Source organism: Leptodactylus fuscus, chromosome 2, assembly GCF_031893055.1.
Source record: "Leptodactylus fuscus isolate aLepFus1 chromosome 2, aLepFus1.hap2, whole genome shotgun sequence".
NCBI lineage: Eukaryota > Metazoa > Chordata > Amphibia > Anura > Leptodactylidae > Leptodactylus > Leptodactylus fuscus.
This window is the reverse complement of record NC_134266.1, coordinates 67045139-67071373: the sequence shown is the minus strand read 5'-3', so window position 1 is coordinate 67071373 and position 26235 is coordinate 67045139. Positions and strand designations below refer to the sequence as shown.

At 40.9% G+C, this 26235-nt stretch overlaps 1 protein-coding gene across 1 annotated transcript; it reads right to left on the bottom strand.

Annotated features, from left to right (window-relative positions):
- Positions 1 to 2045: 2045 nt before the first annotated feature.
- Positions 2046 to 26063, bottom strand: PRPF8 (pre-mRNA processing factor 8). Its single transcript, XM_075263921.1, has 43 exons — positions 25909 to 26063; positions 23780 to 23890; positions 23473 to 23641; positions 23194 to 23358; positions 21606 to 21824; positions 21299 to 21511; positions 21085 to 21210; positions 20883 to 20988; positions 18706 to 18896; positions 18500 to 18619; positions 18210 to 18399; positions 17884 to 18003; positions 17647 to 17781; positions 17428 to 17557; positions 16860 to 17056; positions 16551 to 16757; positions 16316 to 16479; positions 16003 to 16129; positions 15441 to 15633; positions 15152 to 15339; positions 14807 to 15045; positions 14569 to 14715; positions 14233 to 14443; positions 13145 to 13261; positions 11128 to 11375; positions 10843 to 11022; positions 10631 to 10766; positions 10376 to 10545; positions 9844 to 9973; positions 9616 to 9762; positions 8671 to 8831; positions 8213 to 8404; positions 7551 to 7788; positions 7327 to 7455; positions 7025 to 7138; positions 6720 to 6893; positions 6371 to 6564; positions 5685 to 5924; positions 4604 to 4745; positions 3839 to 3979; positions 3120 to 3259; positions 2533 to 2735; positions 2046 to 2446 (listed from the first exon to the last, which is right to left on the bottom strand). Exons 2-43 carry the CDS (start codon positions 23877 to 23879, stop codon positions 2292 to 2294), a joined length of 7008 nt encoding a protein of 2335 aa, XP_075120022.1. The 5' UTR covers positions 23880 to 23890; positions 25909 to 26063; the 3' UTR covers positions 2046 to 2291.
- Positions 26064 to 26235: the final 172 nt, after the last annotated feature.

The following is a 26235-nucleotide window of genomic DNA, read 5'->3' as shown; positions in this document are numbered from 1 at the left end:
CACTGTAGTAACAAATCTATAGCACAAACTGTCTTGAACTGGGGGTTTCGTACACACAACATATCAATTATTGTGGGTTTTTTTTTGCCCACATTTTCAAACCATTGCAAGTGATATCAACTGGTTTTGTTATGAGCAGATCCCACTAAGGGTTTGTGGCAGACATCATGCCATAGAGTTGATGTGGGCCTTAGGGAGAGCCTAGCTAATGGGAGATTGCCTCATATCTCCTGGGTACATAGAATCCATATGGTAAAGCCTGTGATACTGCTAGGGTTATTATTATATCTGTTCTGCATGTGTTCGGCAGAGAACATTTACACCAGACTCTAGACATCATCACCATATAAAATCTGGGCCAGTGTGGCACATCCTGCCACCTCTAGTTTGAGCTAATATTTTTCAGACTTGCCAGCTTTCCCTGGGCCATGAAAGGTAAATCTAATATGGCATGTAGAATAAGAAGGAAGGTTTGCTTGGGTAGATTTAGCTTGAATGGTTTATTACATCTTACCATGGCAAGTGATTGAAAAATTACGGAGAAATTTTCCAATTACGAAATATCTGACGCCTCTATGTGAGATTATCACAGGATTCCAACCGTTCTCCTTTTTGGACTATTCTGGTCCCTACTTAGTGCTTCAGTATTCTCCACTCAAGGCAGCCACTATCTCTGACCCCCTGAGGATAGGCCTACTCTCATTGATCTATAGTTCTATCACTCAATCGCCCCTCAACGGTAAACTTCCAATTCATGTCAGAGAGGGAAGAAGACCTACCCAAGGTATAGAAAAATGTCAGGCATGTTGCAAGACCTTAAGTAAAGAATTGTCCATTTCATTACAGAGGTTATGGTGAAAACATCCCCAAGGATCTCAGCTTTGTGTGTGACTTTTGAGAAGTCCATCTGCAAGGAAAATTCACTATATAAACAGACTCAGTTTACTCAGTTAAGTAGTAGTCACATTGGTGCTCGAAGGCGGTCCCTACTCTAGTTTCTTGTAGTCACCTCTAGAACAAATATCTTTTTATATGACAAAATTCAGATGCAATGCAGCTTTTCCAAAATGTTTGGACTCCCTGAATGTCCTTATCTCATGCACCTGACATTTCCTATTCCTATTGTCACCCTGTGATGCTCTCAATTCTGCTTGTATATTTCTGGGGCTATAATATGGAACACAACCAGATAATTTTGTACAGTTGAATAATGCTGAGAAATGACACAGGGATCTTACTGTGTTCCGCCCATATCATTAAATGAATAGGAGCCATAGAAGCACAGGCCACAAAATATCACTGGAATAGGATCTGTCTTATTTCATGTTGCATGGACTGTCAGCCTGCACACGGACCTTTAAAATCACAGTTGTATGTACGGGCCCATAGAAAAGAATGGGTCAGTGTGCTATCCATGAAATACACGGATAGCACACTGACCCACACCACGGTCATCTACAAGGGGTCTTACAGGTGACAAGCCAACCATCCCTTTGCACTAGTCCCATTAGTAGAATAGGACTAGAATAGGAGCTGTGCACACTACTCACCAATGCGTCTTAATACCAATAACCCCAGTTCGCAGATGTGGCTCTCCAAAACTAAGTGTACATGAATTAAGCTTCCACTTCAATGAGAGGAGATAAAATATGGATGAAGTTTTGCTCCTCATGTATTGTCATTCAGGATAACTTGGGAACTTTCCAAAGTATTTCCATTTACCACAAAAGGGATAAAAATTCACAGTAAATACATCACGGTTTATTTAGAAGACTACAAAACACCAAATGCTAAAAGGTTTAGTTAATAAAGTAAAGGCTCCCTTTTCTTACCTAGCCAGTCTGATCAGTAAACCAAAGAAAAATAAAATGTCGCCTAATGATGGTGCTAATGGAGGAGATACAAACTAACTAGACTGGAGTGACCAACCCTTACTGTAATGCATGTTATGGCGCCACACATTCATCAGGTCCTTCTGATCATCTAACATTAACTGAAGGAGGTGCAAAAAGAAAATACAAATGGAAAACATTTATAAAAATTTTATTAAATCAGAAATGTCAACTACATTGCACAATACTTTGCAAAGATATTGACAAATAAGAGGTCCATACAATTTCTACACAGTTGCAGCCAGGCTACATCAACAGTACACATCAAAGACTCAATTATAGAAGCAAACAGACAAGAGCTGCAAAACAAACAGATGGTGTAGATTCTGAGCATGTGCATAAAAAAGTTCCATGTTGAATATCAACAGCTATCAAATCCTGATGTATTTGAAGTACTGACTATGCATACAGGTCTTCACGGTCAGCAGAGTACACCTCCCCTTCCTGCAACAAGGCAAAGTTCAAGAAGTGCGATGGGCGATGAACTTCATGGTAAAATTCCTTGGGGTTAGCAAGCTGTAGTTCATACTTCATGTTGGGATCGTGTCTGACACCTAGAAAGAACAGCATTTTATATCATTAACATACGTAATGTGCATCTTAATCTTGCCTTAATATCAAGACTATACAAAAAAATTACCCATGAAGTTGTAGTTCCAGGATCCCTGAGCTGGTACCATGAAGAATCCCAGGAAACGATCAGACAGCAGCATCTGCACTCTTTCATAATGAGAGGGTAGGTAGCCTTTAGGATTGTTCCCTTTATCAGTATTCTGCCTGCCCCACTCATAACCACTGGGTGTTAGTTTGTAAGCAGTCAGGGTGCAGGATCCAGGGGTGAAGCTAAAGATACAAAACAGTCAGATCAAGAATAATAAATTCTATCATGGTTTAATATCATGGAAAAGATGAAATCAAGTGGCAAAAAATGCAGTATATATATTTATTATACAAACACATTTTAATTATACTCACACACACACTATATAGATAGATAGATAGATAGATAGATAGATAAAATATAATATATATATATATATATATATATATATATATATATATATATATATATATATATAGGGAATGGCTTTAGTGACTAGAGCTGAAACGTTGTATGGATGAATAAAGTACTCACATTTAAATACACCCCACAAGAATCTATATTTGCCCATACAATATTTAATTGAATATACTGAACACTGCAAAAAGAATCCAATGCTACAATACCTGCATGTTATAATAATAGTTTTCTCTCCATCCCAAGCTGGATTGTCAGCCATGACTTTAGCATGAGTGGTGACATCTTGTGGCGAGAGCTGAGGAGACTCATTTGGCTGTGTGTGAACCCATCCTAATGGCTCCATCTCCTAAAATTTAAAATGATTCTTATAAGTGGCCATAAAAAGTAACAGAAAAACAAAGACACGCAAAACATCAGCATGGAACTTAAAAAGTATGTGTCGCTTCATTTGACTTTTCAGCATAAGGGTGTGTGCATATATATGTATGTGTGTATAAACATGTATAAATATGAGGATTAACTATTTCTGACATTATATGACTTATCTTGCATTATTTATCAGTTTTATCATTCACCTTCTTAAACTTGGGAAGGGGGGGAAAATGAGCTAGCTGCCATACACTACACACAGTAAGTAGAGGAGAATCTGTTTCTTAACTGTGAATAAGCCCCAAGTATCTGTTTCTACTTCTCAATCTCTACTTCTGCTCACTCCTCCCCATAGACCTATGAACATGTGTAATCTTAGTCTGTGATTTGCAATTTTAAGATCAATATAGTAGATGTTTCGTGTGACAGTCAGCTTAGCAGAGGTAAGATGAAGCAGGCAAAAACTGTCTCATAAGATGTATTACAAAGTTTCTTATGATTGCATAAATAAATAGCACAGGAAAAGTTTGTTGAAACAGCGCCTCTTCAAATTTACCTTTAGATATTCATGTTGAGGCAGCTGATTTGGCAAGTGAACGGTCTGGTGCGTTCCCCACTGTGGCACCATCACAATGCAGCGGATTTCTTTCACTTGAGGGTTATCAGGTGGGCTGACACCATAGAGATACCCAGCAATCTATAGAAGATAACAGGTCAGAAAAGTCATTAGAACTCAATGGAGTTAAAAAGATTATTCCATTGCCATCTAACATAGTAAGTGCTCATCTGTTCTGTGGTTTTAAGAATAACTTTTAATAGAACTTTAACTTTCAAATATATCTCACATTTATATAGTTTGCCACTTCCAGTATATACCATATTTTTCAGACTATAAAAGACTCACTTTTTTCCCCAAAAAATTTTTGGGGAAAGAAGGGTGCATCTTATAGTCCGAATGTGGCCGCAATACAGACCCGGCATCCGCTGTAATAGAAAGGCGGATGCCGGGGAGAGTTAGACAGAAGCACATGTGCCGGGGCCTGAGACATTGCTGCGCTCCTGCCCTGCAGGAAGCCAGCAGCGGCAGAAGCGATGCTGCTATTCCGCTCCTCCGTCCCTCCCCGCAATAGCAGCATTGCTCCTGCCGCTGCTGGCTTCCTGCAGGGCAGGAGCGCAGCGATGTCTCAGGCCCCGGCACATGTGCTTGTGTCTAACCCTCCCCGGCACCCGCCTTTCTATTACAGCGGATGCCGGGTCTGTATTGGTGGCCCCTCCCCCCCCAAAGTGTAAACCCCCCCCTTAGTTTCGATACACAACCTACCTGAGCTCGCAGGTCAGAAATGCAGATGAATTTCTTCAACACGTTCTTGGGCAGGATGTAAGTGTAACCGGTCTCCTTGATATCATCAGATGATACATAGATGTGGTTGGTTCGGAGGTGAAGATTAGCAGCAGATATGGCTCTGGGGACAAAAAAAAAAAAAAAAAAAAAAAAGTTATGGTTAGGAAACCAGAGTTAAAGCGGCTACTAATGACTTGCTCCATTTTTTTAATTTTTTTTAACGGGAATAAAACCAGTGAAGGTAGGACCCTCAAAGGACTCTTTTAGAGTCACCATGAGACTATTACTTTCTACCTCTCTGATTTACAGTTGAGGCCCGGTTCACATCTGTGTTCGGTATTCTGTTCGGGGAGTCCGCTTGGGGACTATATACTTTACTGTATGTATGGCTTTTTTTTGCTTTTTGGTCATTTTAGGACTGTGCATGGTATTAGTTAGGCTGGACATTCACAATAGACAGTCAAACGCTTGTTTAGCTGACAGCTAAATACAATGATCCCTGTGTGCATGCACACACATACAATACTCATCTCCCAATGAAGAGTAAAATTGTTAAAATCCATCTTCCAGACATCTCATACTCAACATCAGCTATCTAAGAAGGTCTCTAAAGACTTTACATAGCAGCCTGGTCATCAGGGGGTACGGTAAATATTAAGGAACACACCTACACACAGCTGGTCTACAAAAAAAAGGAGTCATCTACTTTTTAGTATAAACCCAAAAAATGTTTATCACATGCCCACATACAAACCTAATATACATCAGCAGATCCTAGCATGCATAATAGCAGAAATAAGACCCACATGCAAAAACAACTTGTCCTAAACAGAACATGTGACCCACAAGCAAACAGCAGGATACGCATAAATGCAATTATACAGAGAAGCCAGCGATTCAATACTGGTTATGCCTGCTCATCTGTCATATAAGAGCTTTTATATTACATAAATGCTGGCTGCAATCCAAAAGCTAAAGCACGCTTATGTGAAGGAAAGCCATCTCGTATAGTAATGCAACCGAGCAAAACAGCCCAGATTATTTGTGAAAAGTGCATTACCTGACACGCCACTCTGTCTTGGAAGAGAAGGTCTGGGTCTCGTAGTTGCTGGTGGTAGAGGTAATGATTTCATCTCCATGCTTGTTGACTGTACGTGTCTGAGTGGCGGTGAGCTGAGATTGTTCTTTTGTCTGCTTCTCAATCTCAGCAATTTGCTGCCTCTGCTGGGATGGGGCAGAGATTTCCATACCCAATATGATATCCCTGATTTCAGACTGTGTTAGAGAAGCCACATTTACACTGAAAAGATAAAAATAGTAGTAAAGAAAATGCAAGTCACGATGATGGACTAACAGTCAAATTACAGGCTTTCTTAAAAAGGGAACGTCAGGTGGTTTTATCACGCCAAGCTGGTCCCTGTGAAGCTGCATTTAGGTAGGGAATCAGGCCGACATGTGATAGAGCCATGACAATCACCCCACACAGGGTGCGACTGAACATTATGACTGCGTGACTAGAAGCTGCTCAACGCCACCCATGATTATATAAAAGTAAACTTGCATGAGGTCTTAAAAGGTTATAACTTGGCTTTTCATCAGGAGAAAACCTTAGTGAGGGTCTCCATTGGAAAGGTCATTACTTGATGCTGTACACACTGGGACCAATTTAGGGTGGAAAACCCACCTGAGAGGTTCCTCTTTATTACCTGCATCAATATACAATTAAGAATAAAGTAATATTCTTACTTGTTTTTCTTGCCGTAGTCTGCCAGGATCAGATCCTTTAGCTGAACTTCTACCTTAATCCATTCCTCATCTGTCAGTGTAGGCCAGATATGGTGAGGCTCAGTAATTGTAGTCTTGTCTGGCTTTAGGATCACCTTTGCACGGTCATTATTCACATGGAGTGCTCTCAGAATCAAAATCAGACGAGAGAAAGCCTGGAGGACAAGTGACAAGAATTAGCAATCTCATATCAGACATGATGGGGTCAGTAGCGGACAGGACATGATCCTCTGCTATCTCGCTTTGTTTCCAATCACAAAATTACATCCAATCCTTATGCAATACATATATCAACAAAACTACTAAGTACCGTGTATGAAGAGATTGTCTTCAGCCAATCATCGTAGAGATTGAACAGAACCATTTGTGGTTCAGTGGCCTTCAATATAAGGTCTCCAAACTTCTCCACCTTCAGACAGGCTTGGAAAGGCAACTGCAGCTCAGATCCTTTGATTACAATGTTAGGGAAGTCCAGCAAGTGTACCTGAGGATCAGGGGGGAAAAAAATTAAAAAATAATCTTAATTTACAAGCAAAACATTGTTAAAAGGAAACAAAATTGAGAAAGCAAGGGAAAAAGAAAATAATTAGAAATTATTCTAACTGCTCTTCTCACCTCAAGAGGATCCAACATGCCCTTTCTGGTGACAATAATTTGCTTGGGCTGCTCCTCTACAGGCAATGAACGGATCAAGGCAGCAACTTCTTCTGCAGTTTTCCATTTGGCAAGCTACAAAGGAAATGTTAAGGCAATTTTAGATTGAAAATCTGTTATGGAAGGTGATACACTGGGGGACAGGGTGGGGGTGGGAAGACCCTAAAGTACTAATGAATAAGAAAAGAGAATGGAGGGATTGGGAGGGGGATGGGCACTGAGAATTCTCAAACACCTTGTTGGCTTATTACTTTACAGCATACCTGACCCAATCGCTTCTGTCCTGCCCATACAGATGTGTGAATAATTTTCAGGAAAAGCTGTCCTGTCCTTGGGTTAAAAATGAAAATTGCCCCATTGATGGGTTTTGTCGTCAAGTTGCCTTCAAAGGTCTAAAACAAGAGTTAGAAGAAAAAGTTAATATGACATGTTAAATGCTTTGCCTTTCACTTATAACAATTCCCAAAAATCTAGATGCATGCTGTACCTTGTGAATGGTTACTCTGTACACATTGGTATCATCCACAAACCAAATGATCTGATTGGAGAAGAGCTCGCCATAATTCTGAGAAGACAAGTATGGCTCAGTCGGTTCAGAAGAATACAACTGCAATCCCTTACGTATGCGTTCTCGCAACACATATAAGGCAGGGTTAGCTTTCATGATCTTGGCCATTGCTTGCTGTATCAGAGGTTTTCCTCCAGGGAACCAGTTTCCATAAGCACTAGAAATACAAAGAAATTCATATAATATATATTAATTAATAATATATAAATTAAAATTAAAGATATACATATAAATGTATGTATATGCATATGTATATAAATCTCTCAGCCAAAAACATCAACACTTACGTTAGGTTCACACTAGCGTTCAGATTTCCATGGGCCCGGAAAGCCTATATGCTTAAAAAGTGGTTACCCATGGAAACTGGCGGACCACACAGACTATAATTGGGTCCGCCGGGTTTCCACCTGACATCAGCAGAGAGAGTGCTTGCAGGACTTTTCTCTCACTTGCCTATTTTAAGAAGAATGAAGGGGGGAAATGGAGTCCCTGAACACTAGTGTGAACCAACCCTGAAGGATGGTTTCTATTCAAAATGTAAAAAAAGAAAATTCCAAACAATACATAGCTAAGATTCTTACCTATGGAGGTTGTAAGCCAGGTCTATGGCAATCAGGACACCAGTGGGTGATGGGTAAATACTCATGTTATCAGTAGTGTAGTCCAAGAACTTTGCACGAGCATATCGTTCAATATCATGAGAATCGTAGTCTCCCCATCTCAACTGGATGTCAATCCAGTACTTCTGTGTTGTGGTGCTGTCCATTACATCCCTGCAAGAAAGAAAAAAAACACTCACTGTAAATCACTACAAGCAAAATTCTCACTCAAGTGATGCTGAAAAAGATAGAGGCGCTGTACAGGATCAAAGAAAAATAGCTACTTTCAATCAGAAACAGCACCACACCAGTCCATGGATTGTGTCTGGTATTACAGATCCTCTCTATTGAGGGGAATGGGACTGACCTGTAATACCACACAGTCTGTGAACACGTGTAGGATTGTGAGTGGAAAATAAAAAAAATAAAAAAATACATACTTTGAATCAGCAAGCAGAGATGGCCGGGACACATTCCATTTGTAGGATGCGAAAAGCAAGATATCTGCACAAGATGAATTCATCTTATAAGACTTCCTAGGGTGGATGGTTTCTTTCTGAACAGTTTCAATTTCCAGAGCATCAAGCTCTTGATCAAAGACCTGAATTAGAAGAATAAGAAAGGTTATGCAAAAAGTTAAATATTTCAGGACAAAACATTAATGTAACTGGTGGGAAACACCCTAAAGGTCCCATGTAGAGAGAGACAGAGGGGAAAAAAAACCACAACGGTGCCCCTATTATATCTGCGGAAATGCTGGCGTTTTCCGTATAACTGACATGCTGTGATTTTCAAAAACTCCAGTGGTTTTCTGCTGTGGATTATTTTCTGCAATGTGTGGATAAGATTAGCCAGAATCCCATCCACTTTGGAGCCACAAACTAAATGGGTTATTCAGGACCTGAAGAGATTTCATACTGATGCCCTAATGCCAGGATAGGTCATCAGTATCAGATTGGTCGGGTGCAGTTGTCAGAAGCTGTATATAAGGTATACAACCAGAAGTAGCCCAGCTTCTATGCAAGTAAATGGGAGTGTGGCTACGGATACCTGGTGTGTACAATTTCTGGTCCATACACTGTAGCAATGGAACTGCAGACCTGCTCCAATTCACTTGAATATGAGCAGTGCTGCTTCTGGCTGTATACCGTGGACTGATCAGATACTGACGACGTATCCTGTGGAGCTTTCCTGAGTCATTGTCTCATTGTGGGAATACTGTAATCACAATGGGACTATAGTCCCATGATGACGTAGTGTCTCACAACATCATCAGTAACTATAATATTGAGACTTCAGGTGTCCAGACAGAGAGCAGTCTGGGAATATACAGCCAACATACAGCCAATATTTTTCAGACCAAAAAAAGTTTAAATTGGACTTACCTGACAAAGATCCATGACAATGCTTTCATGGATCTTCTGCCACAAGTGGGCCCTGAATATCTGAATCAATGAGATCTTGAGTGTTGGAATTTTGCCATGCATGAAAATGCCAGTCAAATCCAATTGCACCTGGAAACCGACATACACCTAGAATGGAGAAAACAACAATTAATCAAATATCCTGAGTCTGAACATATAGGTGGTTAACAGCTGAATTTCTCCACATACATTGGCTCTGTTGATTGTGGGTGACCACCAAAGAGTAAATCTTCTGTTAGGAATCTGATTCAGACCAGATCTCTGAGCATTGGTCAGTTTCTTCCACTTCATAGATTCCTCAAAACCACTAGCCTTCTCCCTGGTAAAAAGAAGTAAAACACCGTATCAGATGCTGAAGAACAGAATTATTTTGTGTACAGTAGAGTGAAGATGGAACAGAATGTACAAGAAAGCAATAAGATCTGTGATGTTCCAATTCTCAGCAGCCCTGCTGGACAGCTAAAGAGACCATGTCACTCAGGAAAGTGCTAGCCTCTTTCATTATTTACACTTTAAACAGCTGACCACCAGGGGACCATGATCCAGACCCCCACCAACCTAATACAGAGTGGCTATCCCAAAAATAATGCCATCGGTTTTAAAGCCCAGGACATACACAACAAATTAAAATATAATTCCCTGTCGAATTTTAAAAGAGATTTCCTGGACAATCGCAGTCTCAGATCTGGAACATTTTTATAAGAAACAAAGATTTTCATACCAGAACAGACCCTCCCATGTAGGGAAGTAAGTGCCTTTAAACAGTGTATGTTCCAGGATGCCTTCCACTCCTCCCAGGGCCTGGATCATATCGGTCCTGTAGTTATTCAGATTCCAGAGTTTCCCATCGTGTCTTTGATGTGTCCACCAGAATGGGTTCTGTTTCAATACCTGAAGAACAAGTAGGTACGATGAAAAAACACAGGAAGTAATAACAGCCAAGTAAAATATAAATGATTCCATTATATTGAAATACCTGGTATTGTTTGAAATCTGTACGGACTCTCCAGCCCTTGTCATAAGCTAAGGTGTGTCTGTCCTTCTGGAAGAGTGTGTTGATACGTGGGATACCTCTATCCCATGAGTCCTCTAAGTCCTCCAAGGTAAGTCGCCTGAAATAAAATCATCATCTTATTAAACTGTATCCACAAAACCTGTGCCTTTAGCTGTATGGAGGGATATGTATACCTGTTCTGGGCAATGGCTTCCTGCCTCTTCAAAGCATATTCAGCCCAAACCCTCTGAGAATCAATAAACTCGCTCTCCCATGGCTGAATGTAACGGTACAAGTTTGGAATCAGCTGATCTTCCTCATGACTCATTCCAGATCGGAAATGAGTGATTCCAACGTCTGTCTGTTTTGACCACCTGTAAAGAAAAGCAAGAAGAGGACAATGAAATGCCTGCAAGTCTTGCAGTAGAATTGGAGGGGAAAAACAAAACAAAAAAAAAAAAACATTCTTTCAGCATTACCTGAGGTCAGACTGTGGGATAAGTACATGTCCCATAGACAACATCCCTAACCCACCAAGTTCTTTAGGAGTGTAGAAGACCACAGGTGGGAAACGACTGGGCATTTTGGAGTTCAGACCGATCTTTATTCTGGTTTGAATTTTGTTCTCACATTTCACCAATAGATCGAGCAGCTCCTGAGTATTGACCACAGCCTCACGGAAGTAAGTCATGAGGCCGATCAGAGCAGTGTTCCATTTGTTGACAATCTGGAGAAAGGTATTGCAATTATTAGCAAAAGAAATTACGTATTTGTGTTATACTTAGGTTTTACTTTGCATAAAGTTCCAATTCAGATTTATTAAAAATAAATAAAAAATACATAAATAAAAACAATTACAAATTAACCCCTTAAGGACCCGGCCATTTTTTGGTTTCGCATTTTCGTTTTTCCCTCCTCACATTTCAAGAGCCATAACTTTTTCATTTTTCAGTTCACAGAGTCACATGATGGCTTATTGTTTGCGGGACAAATTGTACTTTGTAATGGCATCATTCAATATGCTGTGCAATGTACTGGGAAGCTGGAAAAAAATTCAGAATGAGGTGCAATTGGAGAAAAAATGCATTTGCGCCATTTTCTTATGGGTTTAATTTTTACAGCGTTCACTGTTTGGTACAAATGACATGTTACCTGTGTTCTACGTGTCAGTACGAACGCGGTGATACCAAATTTATATAGTATTTGAAATGTTTTGATACTTTTAAAAAAATGATAAACTTTGCAAAATAGAAAAAAAAATTTGTGTCATCATGTTCTAACACCTGTAACTTTTTCATATTTCCATGTATGGAGCTGGTTGTGGTGTCTTTTTATGCGGGACAAGATGACGTTTCTATTGATACCATTTGGGGAAAGATCTGATGGTTTGATCACTTTTTATGCAATTTTTTATAGGAGGCAAAGTGTTGAAAAAAACGCTTTTTGGCGGTTTTTATTTTTTTTGCCGCTACGCCGTTCGCAGTACGGGATAAATGTTTTAATATTCTAATAGTTCGGGCATTTTGGAGCGCAGGGATACCTAATATGTTTATGTTTAATGTTCTTTAATTACTTTTATAGCTAATCTAGGGAAAGGGGGGTGATTTGAACTTTTATATTTTTTTTATTTTTTTAATACTTTTAAAAACTTTTTTTTTTCTTCTGTTACATTTATGATCAGACCCCTTAGGTACCTTGAAACCTAGGGAGTCTGATCGCTCATACTATTCACTGCAATACTACAGTACTGCAGTGAATAGCAGAATCCCAGCACTTCTATTAGACGATGCCTCTGGCATCGTCTAATAGATCTAGTGCAGAGACAAGCCTGGAAGCCTTCAATAGGCTTCCGGCTGTCATAGCAACCGATCACCGCCCTCATGTGACGTTCAGGAGGGCGGCGATCGGCGAAACATGGCGCCCATGCCGCCGGCGCCGTTTACACACTGCGGTCACGTTTGACCGCAGTGTGTAAAGGGTTAACAGCAGCGATCGGCTCGGGCACCGACCGCTGCTGTTATTGGCAGGTCCTGGCTGTATGATACAGCCGGCATCTGCCGTGTATGGAGCGAGCTCAGCGTGTGAGCTCGCTCCATACATCCCCATGCGACCCATGACGTACAGTTACGTCAAGGGTCGCTAAGGGGTTAAAACAAGAAATGTATACATCTCAGATCTCCAACATGAAGAGTTGACTTAAGAAAAGATCTTTATTTACCTGTGAGGGTCCACCTAAAATGAGACCTGGTTCTCCAAAGTTATAGTTTTGTATGGTTGATGTATAACCTTAACTAATTGAAGAAGCATGCTAGCATTTGTACATAGACCTGCTTACATTTAACACTGTAGGAGAATCTGATTTTTTTCTTCCAGTCACTGTAATAAGTCTCATGTACATGACTACACCAGAAAGCCAAAATAATTTCCAACAGGAACCTTGTGCCAACTGCGCTAAACCTGAAAAGTTAATATTTTATAAAAAGCAAAATCAATCACCTTAGTAAATGTTGTTGAACCTGAAGCCATGAGAATCTGACGAACTCTGTTGTGGAATCTCTGCATAGACTCATCGTCCACCCGCAAGAAGCACTGGGCGGTCCTTTCTTTGGTCACCTACAGAATGGAAAGTTCTCAGTAAGCTTCTTGCTAGAGAAATCTACTAAGGGCTCGTTCACATCTGCGTTCTTCTTTCCTTATTGCAGGTTTCCGTTTCCTGCATAAAACAGATGCAGGAGACGGAAGCCTGCAGGAGACTTTCTCACCCATTCATTTGAATGGGTGAGAAAGCTGTCCGGCCGTGCGCGGCAGTGAGCGTTTTGCGCTCTCCGCCGCGAAACCGGGTTTTATAATCCGGACACAGAGTCGGACATGCAGTACTCTGTGTCCGGATAAAAAAATCCGGTTTCGCGGTGGAGAGCCTAAAACGCTCACCGCCGCGCACGGCCGGACCCGATCTATGGTTTCCGTCTTCTGCCATGCAGAAGACGTAAACCATAGTACGGACACTTTGAACGCAGGTGTGAACCCAGCGTAAGGGTGCATGCACACTACGTAACGCCGGGCGTGTATGAGAGCCGTACACGCCGGCGTTACAGCAGGGCTGCCGAACACTTCCCATTCACTTCAATGGGAGCGCTCGTAAACGCCGCTGTTACGAGCGCTCCCATTGAAGTGAATGGGAAGTGTTCGGCAGTCTGCTGTAATGCCGGCGTGTACGGCTCTCATACACGCCCGGCGTTACGTAGTGTGCATGCACCCTAAGGCTGTTTTCACACCATGTTTATGTTTTAGTTTACCGTATGCGCCAAGAAAGCTCATGACACACGTGTGATATAAAAAAAAAAGAAAAAAGAAAAAAAGGCAGGGTCTGCACTATTTCATGCAGTTACATCAAGTGAAGAAAATAAACAGTAAATATGTACAGTATTGTCTCTTAACATTTGCGCCTATGCGTGATAGATGTCCCTTTTTCATGTAGTATAACCTAACCACTGGAAGCTTTCCTGGTGCATATGTTAAACTGAAACTTCCTGGTGGGAAAGCACCATTACTCCACTCATGCCTAACAAAATGATTATTCATACCTCATTCTGCAAATTCCAGACACCATCCTTATGAGTGAATTCCTCATAGCTTGTACGACACTTTGGAAGGATTCGGCATTCAAAGCCACACATGTTAAAGAGCAGATTAGGATTGTCTTTGCTGTACACAGACACAAAGCTGTTTTCCCACTGTACAGTTGTGACAGAACGAGGCAGGCGGTTCTTAATGTCCCAGAAAACAGCACGACCACTAAAAAAAATACCCAAAAATTGGTGAATAAATCGTAAATGAAAAAAGAAGAGGTTAAGAGCTAGATATAATAAAAGTTATACCAAGATACACAAGCAAACAAAAATAAACAAAACACAACTTACAGATTGACGTCATGCTTCATGAGACGCATTCTGGCATCTCGTGGCCAACATTTTTTATTATTGTAGCCCACAATGTTCTCATTGTTAGGATCAGGATGCTCTGTAAGGTATCTCTGAATGAGATCTCTGGCCTCATCAGCTGAAAACCTAGAACGAAAGGAAATGTAAGCCTCTTAAGAATGTTCTAGTTAGATCTAATTAGTTGCTGCTAAAAACATAAAGCAACATTCACACTCACCGGAAAAATATATGAATGCGATCGATGTATCTGCAATACAAGCGGATAGGATGGGCACTTTCTGTGGCTACATCTTGGAAGCTCAAGAAGTCATTTGGCATCTGAGGTGGACCAGCCATTTCACTAGCTCTGTGCAAACCCAGAACCAAAAGGTCCATCACCAAGCCATAGTATTGCACAATGAAGGAAGCAAATTGCAAGCCACGAATTATGCCATAGGAGTTTGTGTGATTCATGTCCTGCAAAAGATAAAAATTTGTGATGTAGGATTACCATTCTTCTGCACTTTTTTAAGAAGTTTTGGCAATACAATCAGAAGAGGAGTCCAAATCTGTTTAGGCTTACTTTATAATTGATCACCACGTTGTTTTTGGCCGTCATGTAATCAGCAATATTGTGATCCACAATGAGACGTAGGAGACGATTTAGCAGCGTCAAATCAATCTTTTCATACATCTTCTCAAACCGTGACTCCAGCATCACGTTGCATTCTCCTTCAGTGGTGTCCCACACATCCTGCAGGTTGTTGATTCCTACAAGAAAGAGTATCATAGGAATAACTTATAGGACTGAACTAAAGTTTAATTAGTACAACATAATTCATTAAGAGCTGAGAAACAGAAGTTTCTCATACCTTGGCACCATTTGTACACAAGCAATGGAGGTGGCTCTGTGTCTGCAGGTTTGATCCAAGGAGGGAAAAGACGTCTTTTGTCAGCTTCATACCACAGATATTGATCCAGGTAAGCATCTGTGATCTTCTCAAGAGGCTCCACATCATAAACGGGGACCAAGTGACTATAAAGATCCATGAACTCTATCCCCACCTACAGAGAACATACTGAGTTTCAGTACATGCTTTTACTGTGACAAAAAAGGATAAGGCGTAATTGGGATATTTATTAAAGAGGACCTTTTACCACTTGGGGCACATGCGGTTTTCTATACCGCTAAAAAGCAGACTGTGCGCTGAATTCAGCGCACTGTCGGCTATCTAGTGGTATATAAAACCGCATGTGCCCCAAATGATGAAAGGTCCTCTTTAAACTGCTCAAAGAAAGCAGGTGATGCCACAGTAATCATACTGTAGACAGGATTTTCACAATAAGGAAGAACAAGAATATATCGGGCAGTGGTTGTTATGGGCAAACAGCATTTAATCAATATTTTCCCAGAGATATAAAGCTGAACATTACCTCCTTGAAGGCTCTTTGAGTGAGCAAGTGACGCTTGATCCTGGATAAGGCTTCATGAGGATTGTCATAAGCTTGTTCGATTAAGCCCAGCTCTTCTCTCTGCGACTGATTTAGACGAGACTTCACACTAAAGTGGAAGAAAAACAATACTAAAATCTCAAGAAAAAGCCATTACATAACTTAAGAATACAATGCAGTTTTTCCATACCGGTAGTAGATATAGTGAGGACAATGTCTGTAAAGCACTACAAAATACTTTGGTGCAATAAAATCAATTGAATTGAAATAAAAATAAATCTATATGGTTATTTACCTGTATGCCTCCTTCAGTCTTTCCAGAGCCAGGATCAGAAGCTTGGTATCATGTTTGTATGAGAGAGGAGGGAATGGAATAGGAGAAAACCTCCTGCTCTCCAGCCAGTGGACGGTGGTGGTGTACACAGCTACAGCCTCTTCTGCAGTGATGTATGGCCCATCCTGCAAACCAAGGCAGAGATTAGCAAAATAGGACAGATTTAAGATAACACACATTTGGGGCAAGTACTTACCTTTAGGTAGTTGTGCTGTCTCTCCTGTTCTGCTTTTAGGTAAAGACGTGTCAATCGGCCCAAATTCTTTTTGCAAACTGTTTTGTCCACAGTTGCACCACGGCGAATACGCTCCCTGTTGTAATGAGCAGTATTTGTCCACCAGTCAGCTTTAGCCTTCACATAACGCAGAATCATATTCTCAATGGGTGTAGGTAGACCTGGTACCTACAAGAAATCATATCAAAATAAATGTAGTTTAAACAAACTTTAAGAGACCAATGTGCAGTTACATAAATGCATTCATAGTTTTAACTAATCTGAACTCACTTTCCAAGGAATGTTTGCCTTCCAGCATCTCCAGGCTTCACTCAAGTGTTGCAAGATGGTTCTGGCCTTGTTCTGCTTGATGCCTTCTGGCATCATATCCAAGATATCATGCATGACTGCAGCTCTGAGTTCCAGATCAAAATGAGACTCTACTCTTTGTTTTGTTACAGTTTTTGCTACCCCTTTCGAATGACGACCTAAAAGGAGACCACGACAAAAATGTGAAGAAACAACACAAATACAAAAAAAAAATAGAAATAGAATCAAATCTCCTACCAGAAATTATAATCTACTACTTTCACTAGACACTCCATATTATCCAGCCAAAAGACTAACCAGACCTTTTGATTCTTAAATCATTAGGTCTATTGGCTCTTCATTTGTAACAAAATCCTTTGTTCTATATTCTTCAATATCTGAACGACAGGTCATCCTATGTTTACTATTGAATCTGAAAGCTTAGAATCAGATTTATCTGGATAGCCAAAAATTCTGTGCTAATACTTTTGAGGGCGATACAAAAGTATATAAAATAAGAAGTCACAAATACAATAGCCTAATGACTTACCCTCAAACTGTCTGGCCAGCAGATTTCCAAGCCACCTTTCCAGCAAAGGGGTGATACCACGCATGAAGAACAGCCAGACTCTCCAGCCTGCTGCCCAAAATCCACAACCAGGTCCTTTTCCAACAGGACCCTAAACAAGTCAAAAAAAAAAAAAAAAAAAATCTAAAACACATCGCTAAAATATTTTCAGGAGATTTTCCATTGAAGTGCAGTACTTACAGTATTGAACCTGTAGTAGATGAGATGTTTCAAATCTTTGCACATGCGGATTTGTCTCATGAGTTTATACTTGTATCTGTACATTCCAGTCAGCTGCCCGACATGGGCAAAGATGTACTGCAAACCATCTGCGAGCTGGTAAAAGAATACAAGATATTTAATATACACTTTAATGATGTGCTAAGATATTGATGAGACCACTGCTAGCTACCATTTGTACTGATATTAAAGATTTACCTGGAAAGCATCGACATTTCCCAACCTGTACTGCACATGGCTGTCCACAACTAGTTTGGTCAGACGCAGAACTTCTCGGCACAAGTGGAAAGCATTGCCAAACCGAGACTTCTTACGTTCCTAAACAGGCAAATCCAAACATCAAAATTAAAACAATTTGTTATTAATTTTCCCCAAAACTGAGAAGTCATTTTATTTTTTTTAAAGATCTACAATTGGAGGATTACCTGATCTAACAGTTACAGGTATTTCACTAAAACAGAAGTCTTCAGCAAAAGATAGGTAAATAATTTAGAATGTAAATAGATCAGGTAACGTGAACGTACCTTTGTGGTCAGCGTTTTCACAGGTTTTAGATTGAAATTGTAGTCCAAATGAAGATAGTTAAGGTTCTTTCTGTGGATTAACAGGTTTAACATGTTGTAGCCCTGGCGACACACCTGTAAACCAACTTCCACCCAGTCTAACTTTGTGGACTGGAAGAACTTTGTGGCTTTGAAGGAACGGAACAAATACCTGGGAAAAAATTGTGTCGATATTCAGAATAAAAATATATAACATTTAATTTAATCAACAATGAAAGCCCACTGATAGAACAGAAGTCAGATTCACATACCTCTTCTTCTGTGCTTTGGGAGGCCTGTGTTTGAGAGCATTGAGGACATAATATTTTAGAAGTTTCTGGTAAGATACTCTGACCTTAACTGGTTGCCCTGCAGGACAATGTTCACGATACCTAAAAATAAACATATATCCTTATTCTACAACAGGTTCGGTAAAATATGAAATAAAAGCAAGTCCTGTAAAAGTTATACCACCTACCAATTCTTTACAAGAGGTATGTCAACAGCCCGCCGTGTTCTACCGGACCTGAGATTGAAAGGACGAGGAGCCCAAAGCAATGCGATGCCATTGGCTGTGTTGTCTGTATACAGAGGTGTTTCTTTCAGGAAGGGCTCAACATATTCTGGCAGCTCAAACTCTTCGTCATCGTCTGGTAGAGGTTCTTGGCTCTGAGAAGACAGAAAAATAACCACTCAGCATATATGCATTGAGAGTCATGAAAAGCTAAAAAATGCAGCAGCTACATTTCAACCTGTTCCCTTAAGCAAGTTAAAGCAGCATGGTTTCACATTTTGGCAAAGGCTTGGTCTGTTGATTTGTAGACTGTGTAAAGAAATAACCAGGTTTCTGGAATGATACCCATGACAAACTATGGCCGGCTCTGGAGGCTTGCGTGGTTCATGTTTCCGACATGAAAGCACTCTTGCTATATTCTTCTGCATCGATTTTGCAGTCCGCATTAACTCCCCCTTCAGTTCAGGTTTCCCTTGAGGCCTGGAAAATGGGATGTTCTTCCCATCTCAAAATTCCTCCCTTCCTAAGATAAATATAATAATTCCCATCCAAGCTCTAACACACTACATTCCCAACATATTCCTATGTTTATAGACTGCTTGCGGAATACGCCACATCTCAGATATATTCCACAACCAACTTGCCTTATTTTCTCAACTCCAAGCAAAATACTCATTACCTTCACAAGAGTTGTTTAGATACCTCTAAATTAGAGATTTTCTACTATCATCTAAACCCCCTTAGTACGGGTTCACATCTGCGCTCCAGGTCTCCGTTACGCAGGTTTCCATTTCCTGGCCGAAACTGGACAGGAGACGGAAACCTGCAGTCATTTTTCAAACCTATTCATTTGAATGGGTTTGGAAAGTGTTCAGCCGTTAGTGTTTTGTGCTCTCCGCGGCTAAACCGTTTTTGTTTTTTTAACCGGACACAAAGTCGGACATGTTAAAAAAAAATAAAATAAAAAATGTTTCGCCGCAGAGAGCACAAAATGCTCACAGGCGCTCAAGGCCAGACACGGTCTGCCAGGTTTCCATCTTCCGCTGAAAACGGAGTTCAGGAGCTGGTGTGAACCCGCCCTAATACTTCTTCCATCCCTGCTGTTCTTTCCTACAAAGTCCTTTGGCCTAAAAATCCAAAGGAGTAAAACCTTTATTCCTCAGAGTAGCCAATGACCTCCTCCCTACTAAATCCCCTCCCCTTTCGAAATGGGAAGCTGATTTAGGTCACAGTTTTGGCATGGCAAAGTGGAACGCTGCTTTAACTTGGGCACACAGATCGACGTCTTGTGCTTCTCACTGGGAGCAATACCATAATCTTCTTGTATGCTGGTATTATACCCCATTGAGACTCTTAAAAACGTACCCAACCTCTTCATCTTTTTGCTGGAGAGGCGGTGGCCAAATTGGTTTACTCTTCTAAATCTTTTGAAACTGCCCAAACATCGTCACTATTAATGCACTCAATAACTACACACATAGGAAAATAATACCGTATGCCCCTTTATCCCTTCTCTTGCTTCGGATTCATAAAATTTCCCCTCACTCCCGGTCTCTCATGTCATTTTCTTCATGCTGCCCGATTCTTAATGGCTTGCCATTGGAAATCACCTTGCGTTCCGTCCCTCGCTGAACTTCTGTCCATCATCTCCACTAACTGCATGCATGAACACATGCTTGCTTGCCAAAAGGGTAAGCTCAAGAATTTCTATTGTCAATGGTCCCCCATGGCTGACGCATCACCCTCTCCCTTTTACCTAACACAACGGTTTCAATTCTCTGGTCATCTGGCCAACATTATATTTATTGTTGCCAAACATACTTATCCAGCCACTCTCACTATATGTTCTGATAGGTTGGTCCCCACTTTTGTGATCCCCCCTTTACCTTTTCTTGTGTTTCTACTTTGTTTTGTTGCTACTTTGTTGTTATATATTTGTTGCAACGTCATCACGGCACTCCGTGTATCGCCTATGTATTATTTTTTATAGGTTTTATCATTCAACTTACGGTTTTCTGTATTTTAGTGTGTGTGTTTCATCAAACTCTCTTATACGTTTTCTTTGAAAAATGTTAATAAAAAAAGAAATATCCAGGTTTCTAAAAGCATGAGATATAAATTTAACACTGGAGCCAGCTTACCTTTACAGAGTGTCTGTGTGATATGGGGTTAATGAGGGGATCAAAGTAGAATGCTGGAAGGTCAGGATCCTCTGTTTTAATAAACACCACATTTGGAGTGTGGTACCTGTAAAATGTTTAAAAAAAAAAAAAAAATTCAAAATTAAATATAAAAACAAAAACACAAGATCGGCTTACTGCTCACATTAGCTTCACATCTTACCATGTCAAATGCACATGATGAGGCAGATTGTTGTAGAGATATGGAAATGCAATCTTGTATTCTGTGCGGATTGGCTGTCGGATAATGATTTTATTAATGTCATTGAATTCATTCCAGTCTTCATCCCTGTAGATTAGGAAAGAAAAAAAAATGGCTGTATGACCGGTGATATATTAAATGACAAACCCTCCGAGGTAAATTAGCATTCACTTACTGCAAGTTAATGTCTCGAACCAAAGGCTCAAATTTGGGACCACCGGGAATGGCCATATTTAGTGCCTTGGAAGTGAAGAAGGCTTTCAGGTCAAACAGATAGAAGTAGTTATCATCTACTAGATCTGTGAGCAGCTGATTGGCCAGCCGATACAGCGTAGACATCATTGGAAGCGTGAACTGCCATCGCTGGTATGTTGTACCATTTACATATCTGTAAGAAAAGCCCAAGTAAAGGTTTCAGATGCAAAATTTGCAAAAATGTCAGAAGAAATTACATTTAAACAGAAGACTGTATCACGTCTTACTTTCTGTTGTCCTTTAGTGGCTGGTGATCATAGAACCAGTCTAGGACTGGAGCATCTTCCTCATTGTCCAGCTCAAGCTGAATGGCTTCCAAGGGCTCTACATCAAGGATGTTATCAGCATAATCCAGCGGAGGCTCCTCATCATCAAAAGGAGGAAACCTCATTCTCTTAAAGTGCCGTCTATCTCTTTTTTCTCTTCTCATCATAATCCACATTGATCTGTAAGAGAGCACAAAAAAACCCCGTCAAACTACTATTTAGGCATATTAGGTGCTTTTTTTCTTTGTATTCAAAGCTATGCAAGGTAGTTATGGAAAAGATTCAAAATCCACCACTGCTGATTCGGTCACCGATGTTCATTACCTTTTTCTGCAAAACACTGCAGAGCTCATAATAGTATATAGATGTGAGGATCTTAGACTGCAAGAATAATGTTAACACAGGCCCTGAACACAGCTCTATGGGGCTCTAAGATGGCGCCCATATTATACACAATACAGGGACAGAAGCAGTTGGCTCCGTTCCCTGTATAATGGTCCCTGTCAATCAGGTATGGTCGATTCTGAGGTTATGCCATAAAATCATTAAAGGGATTCTATCATTGGGAAAACTCATGCTGCTGATGACAACGAAGACTCATCAGTCTTCCTATTCTCGCCTCCCCGTGTACACTTAGCACACAGCGCTCACTGAGCTTCCGGAGTGCACCATGATGGCTAATTAGCATATCAATAAAAGAAAGCCAATTCAAAAACGTCTGGGAGGATTAACAAATTAAAGGTATATCTGGAACAGCCTTTCTAAAGGCTATGCAAATATAGGCTTAGATAAAAAGGAGTTTTTCCAATGATAGAATCCCTTTAAGGATGACAACACGTTCAGAGTTGAAAGCATGATAAGGAAAGGCACTGAGCTGACATATTATTAAAAGGGGGAGTCATAAATTTGATAATCTTGGATCATGAATTTGAAAGCACGCAACTGTGATTTGCAGAAAATACTCCATTACTTCCATTCCTGCACTGGGTCACCTCCTCAACTGTTTGTATACAGAGTAACTCCAGCAGTGGTGTCACATCACCGCTGCAGCAAAACTGTACACTTAGCTGTATACTGCTGAAAGCTGTGAATAGCTACAGCAGTCCCATCGACTAGACCCACTCTGTAAACACATCATGTTAGTTTAATGCTCAGTGGGGTTGTCAAGCCGGGCCAGTTGGCCAAGAATTACAGTTGACAACCATGCTGAAAACCAGATGATTATGACTGTTTTTTTCCACAGCCAGGTCTAATGTGTAAATCCTGTGTGGATGCCCTAGCCTTAGAATACCTGACACCACCATCGAGTAGAGAGTTCTGTGCCCTCTTCATTGTTTGCACAGCAGCTATGACTGGTACTGTCCTATTCCATTGAAAAAGCTACAGGCAGTACAAAATGTATGCACTATGCCCGGTCATTGGCAGCAGAGCTGCAGTAATGTTGCTCAGCCACTACATAGAGCACAGAACCATCTTCTTTGGTGAACTGAATACTACAAAGACCAGACATCCACCCAAACAGCTGCCATGAGTGCAGACTGTCACTTACCCCCATTGTGCTATGTAGACCGGCTCAATAACCCAAGGAATCTCATTGACAAATGAAATGGCTCCAGTAATATGGTACAACACTGGCACGTCTCTGATCTGCTCCCAAGGCATGGGCATATTTTCCAGCAATTTTAGCACTGCATGAGGCATGTACTTCAAAGCTCTGAAAATAAAGACATTGCATGCTGCATTAATATAATGTAAGTCCCAAATAATCTATTTTATACCATATTATTCCCAACAATCTATATAAGCAAACCATTCGCTGTGTGCTCACCCAAGATACACTCGCTTATCATGCCGGAATTTTCTGTTGGTCATGTCTCCATGGTCACGGATGATTTTACGGACATGTTCTGGGGGCATGTCTTCTTTCTGAGCATCCACAAAGCCAAACTTCCTTTTCTCTGCATAACGCTTGGCCTGCAGCTGCTGCCATTTCCGGGCTATTAACGTAAAGTAGGGAAGAAATAAACAATTTAGTATCAAAGATAAAATAAAAAAATACATATATATATGTTGTTCTCATCCAAATAGACCCAAACAAGTCAACAATAGTTCAGTGTAAACTATTTAATGCTCACCTTTCTCCTGCAACTTCTCTTCAGACATGTAATCGGGGGCTACAGGTGGGGGCCCAGGCATTGGGGGTACCCCAGGTCTGTATGGAAACACCCCAGCCATGGTGTTTCAAGCTATTAAAAAAAAAAAAAAAAAAAAAAAGATGTAATCAAAACAAAGACATTAAAGGTATTTTCCTATAAGTAATGTTCATCCATGATCTGCAGGATAAGTAATAAGTGTCTGATCACTAAGGACAATGATCAGTGAAAGGGAACATTCTAGTTAAACGCAGAGGATGAAAACCTGAGCAGATCCTGTACGGACACTTCTCAGAATTAAGACTTTCTAAAATTTTAATGGAAAACGCTTAATAGTCTGGAGTGTAGAATGCTAAACTGTAGCAAACTACTGTAATATGAGAAATGTTGCTGCTTTACTTGTTTTAACTTCCAAAGAAATAAAACTTTACTACTTTTGAGGGGAAGGTGGGCATGAGACCTCAACCACGTCACTATAATTACTGGAGGAAGTCCCAATTGTCAGTCCACACTGTAAGCCCTACATGGGACAGTGTTGACAATATCTATAAAATGCTGCAGAATAGAATAGCGCTATATAAGTAAGCAAAATAAAAACATATAAAATACAAAAATATTTAATTTAATGGATATACCACCATTGCATATTGGGGCTACAACCACTATCAGAGTACAACTACACAGGGACAATATGATGCTAATTTTCAGCGCATGGCATGTGCAAAACACAAAGTGAAGCAGCGCAATTTCATAAAATTTCACGGACCAGCTGCAGAAAAAATTTGCAGAGACATTTGGTGCACCTTAGGGCTCGTTAACATCTGCGCCCCCGGGACTCCGTTCTGCAGGTTTCCGTTTCCTGCACAAAACAGGGCAGGAGACGGAAACCTGCCGGCATGTTTCAATCCCATTCATTTGAATGGGTTTGAAAAGCGTCCGGCCGTTAGCGCCAGTGAGCGTTTTATGCTCTCCGCGGCGAAACCGTTTTTTTTTTGGTTTTTTTTTAAACCGGACACAGGGTCGGACATGCAGTACTCTGTGTCCAGTTTTAAAAAAAATGGTTTTGCCGTGGAGAGCTCAAAACGCTCACCGCCACTCACGGCCGGACTCAGCATGACAGGTTTCAGTCTTCTGCCGGTAGAAGACAGAAACCTAATACGGAGTGCCGAACACTGGTGTGAACCCAGCGTAAGAAATACATAACATGTCAATTTCAGTTGTGGCTTTTCTCCCTTTTCAAAGCATAAAGTGACGTGTGTAACAACCGTGGATTCATCCCAAGTAGTTTATTCAACTATTTATGTCCCTAGTGGACTTGTTCTTAGAAGGAAGGCTGTGAGATACGAAAATGGATCTTTGACTACTACTAAAACGGGTCAATTTTTATGATTTATATTCTGCTGTCATCTACAAGATCTGCAAAAAAACTTCACTGGTGAACCTGTCACTTGAAAAAATAGTGTTGAAGGTCCCCATATAGCAGGTAAATGAAAGTGTCATTGTGCAGGTAAAATGCCCATTGGACTATCACATTCATTCTTGATATAAGTGATTGTCCCAGGGATTAAACCTCTGCAAAAACACAATGCAAATAGAAGGCTTCACTTTGTATAAGGCAAAAACAGATCCATTTAAAAAACATTTGTGGTAAATGTGAACAGGGGCTTTAAAACTGATGGCCTATCCTTAAAATAAATGAAAGGGCCCCATCATTTTTTTTTTTTTAATCACAGGCAGATTCTGTACTGTTACTAATGTCTGTGGGAATACAATTCATTACACCGGCTACTAAAAATATGGAGCTGTGGCTGATAAACAATGTAGTAGGAGAGTTGGAAAACATCGTGTGTAACGCACTGTATGTACAGGTCTCTATTACAACAATCCTCTCCCAGACACAAATGTTATATGAGGGGCCGCAGAGATACTCCAAGGGAGGTAAAACCGCGACCCTAGAGGAGCATGAACAGCAGCGAGCAGTTTCCCACGTTCAGGATTTTTGTCCCGCACTTTAGGCCTGAAGCCTCTCCTGACACATGCCCGACATCGCACACGCTCACAGACCACACAACACCTGAGGCTAAAGCCGCAGCGTTATCTGATGCCCATACCTGTTCCTCCACCTCCTCTCCTCCGTCCTTACCGTCCGGATCCTTCTCCCGAACAAATACGATAATTGATAAACGCAGCACACACGATACGGACCGTGACCCGGAAGTAGAAAGCTGCCACACAACGACCTCTGAACCAATAGGCTTGAAGCGCACTCGTTCCCGGAAGGGTCATGACGGGAAGGGGCGGGGCCTCTCGCAAGAGGGCGGAGTCTATTGTGTCACAGGTCTGTGCTCTGTAGAGGAAACGAGAGCAGAGCGCGGGTAGAGAACAGGCAGTGGGTAGTACGGGTGTGTGGGACGGAATGGTGGTACGGGAGAGATAGG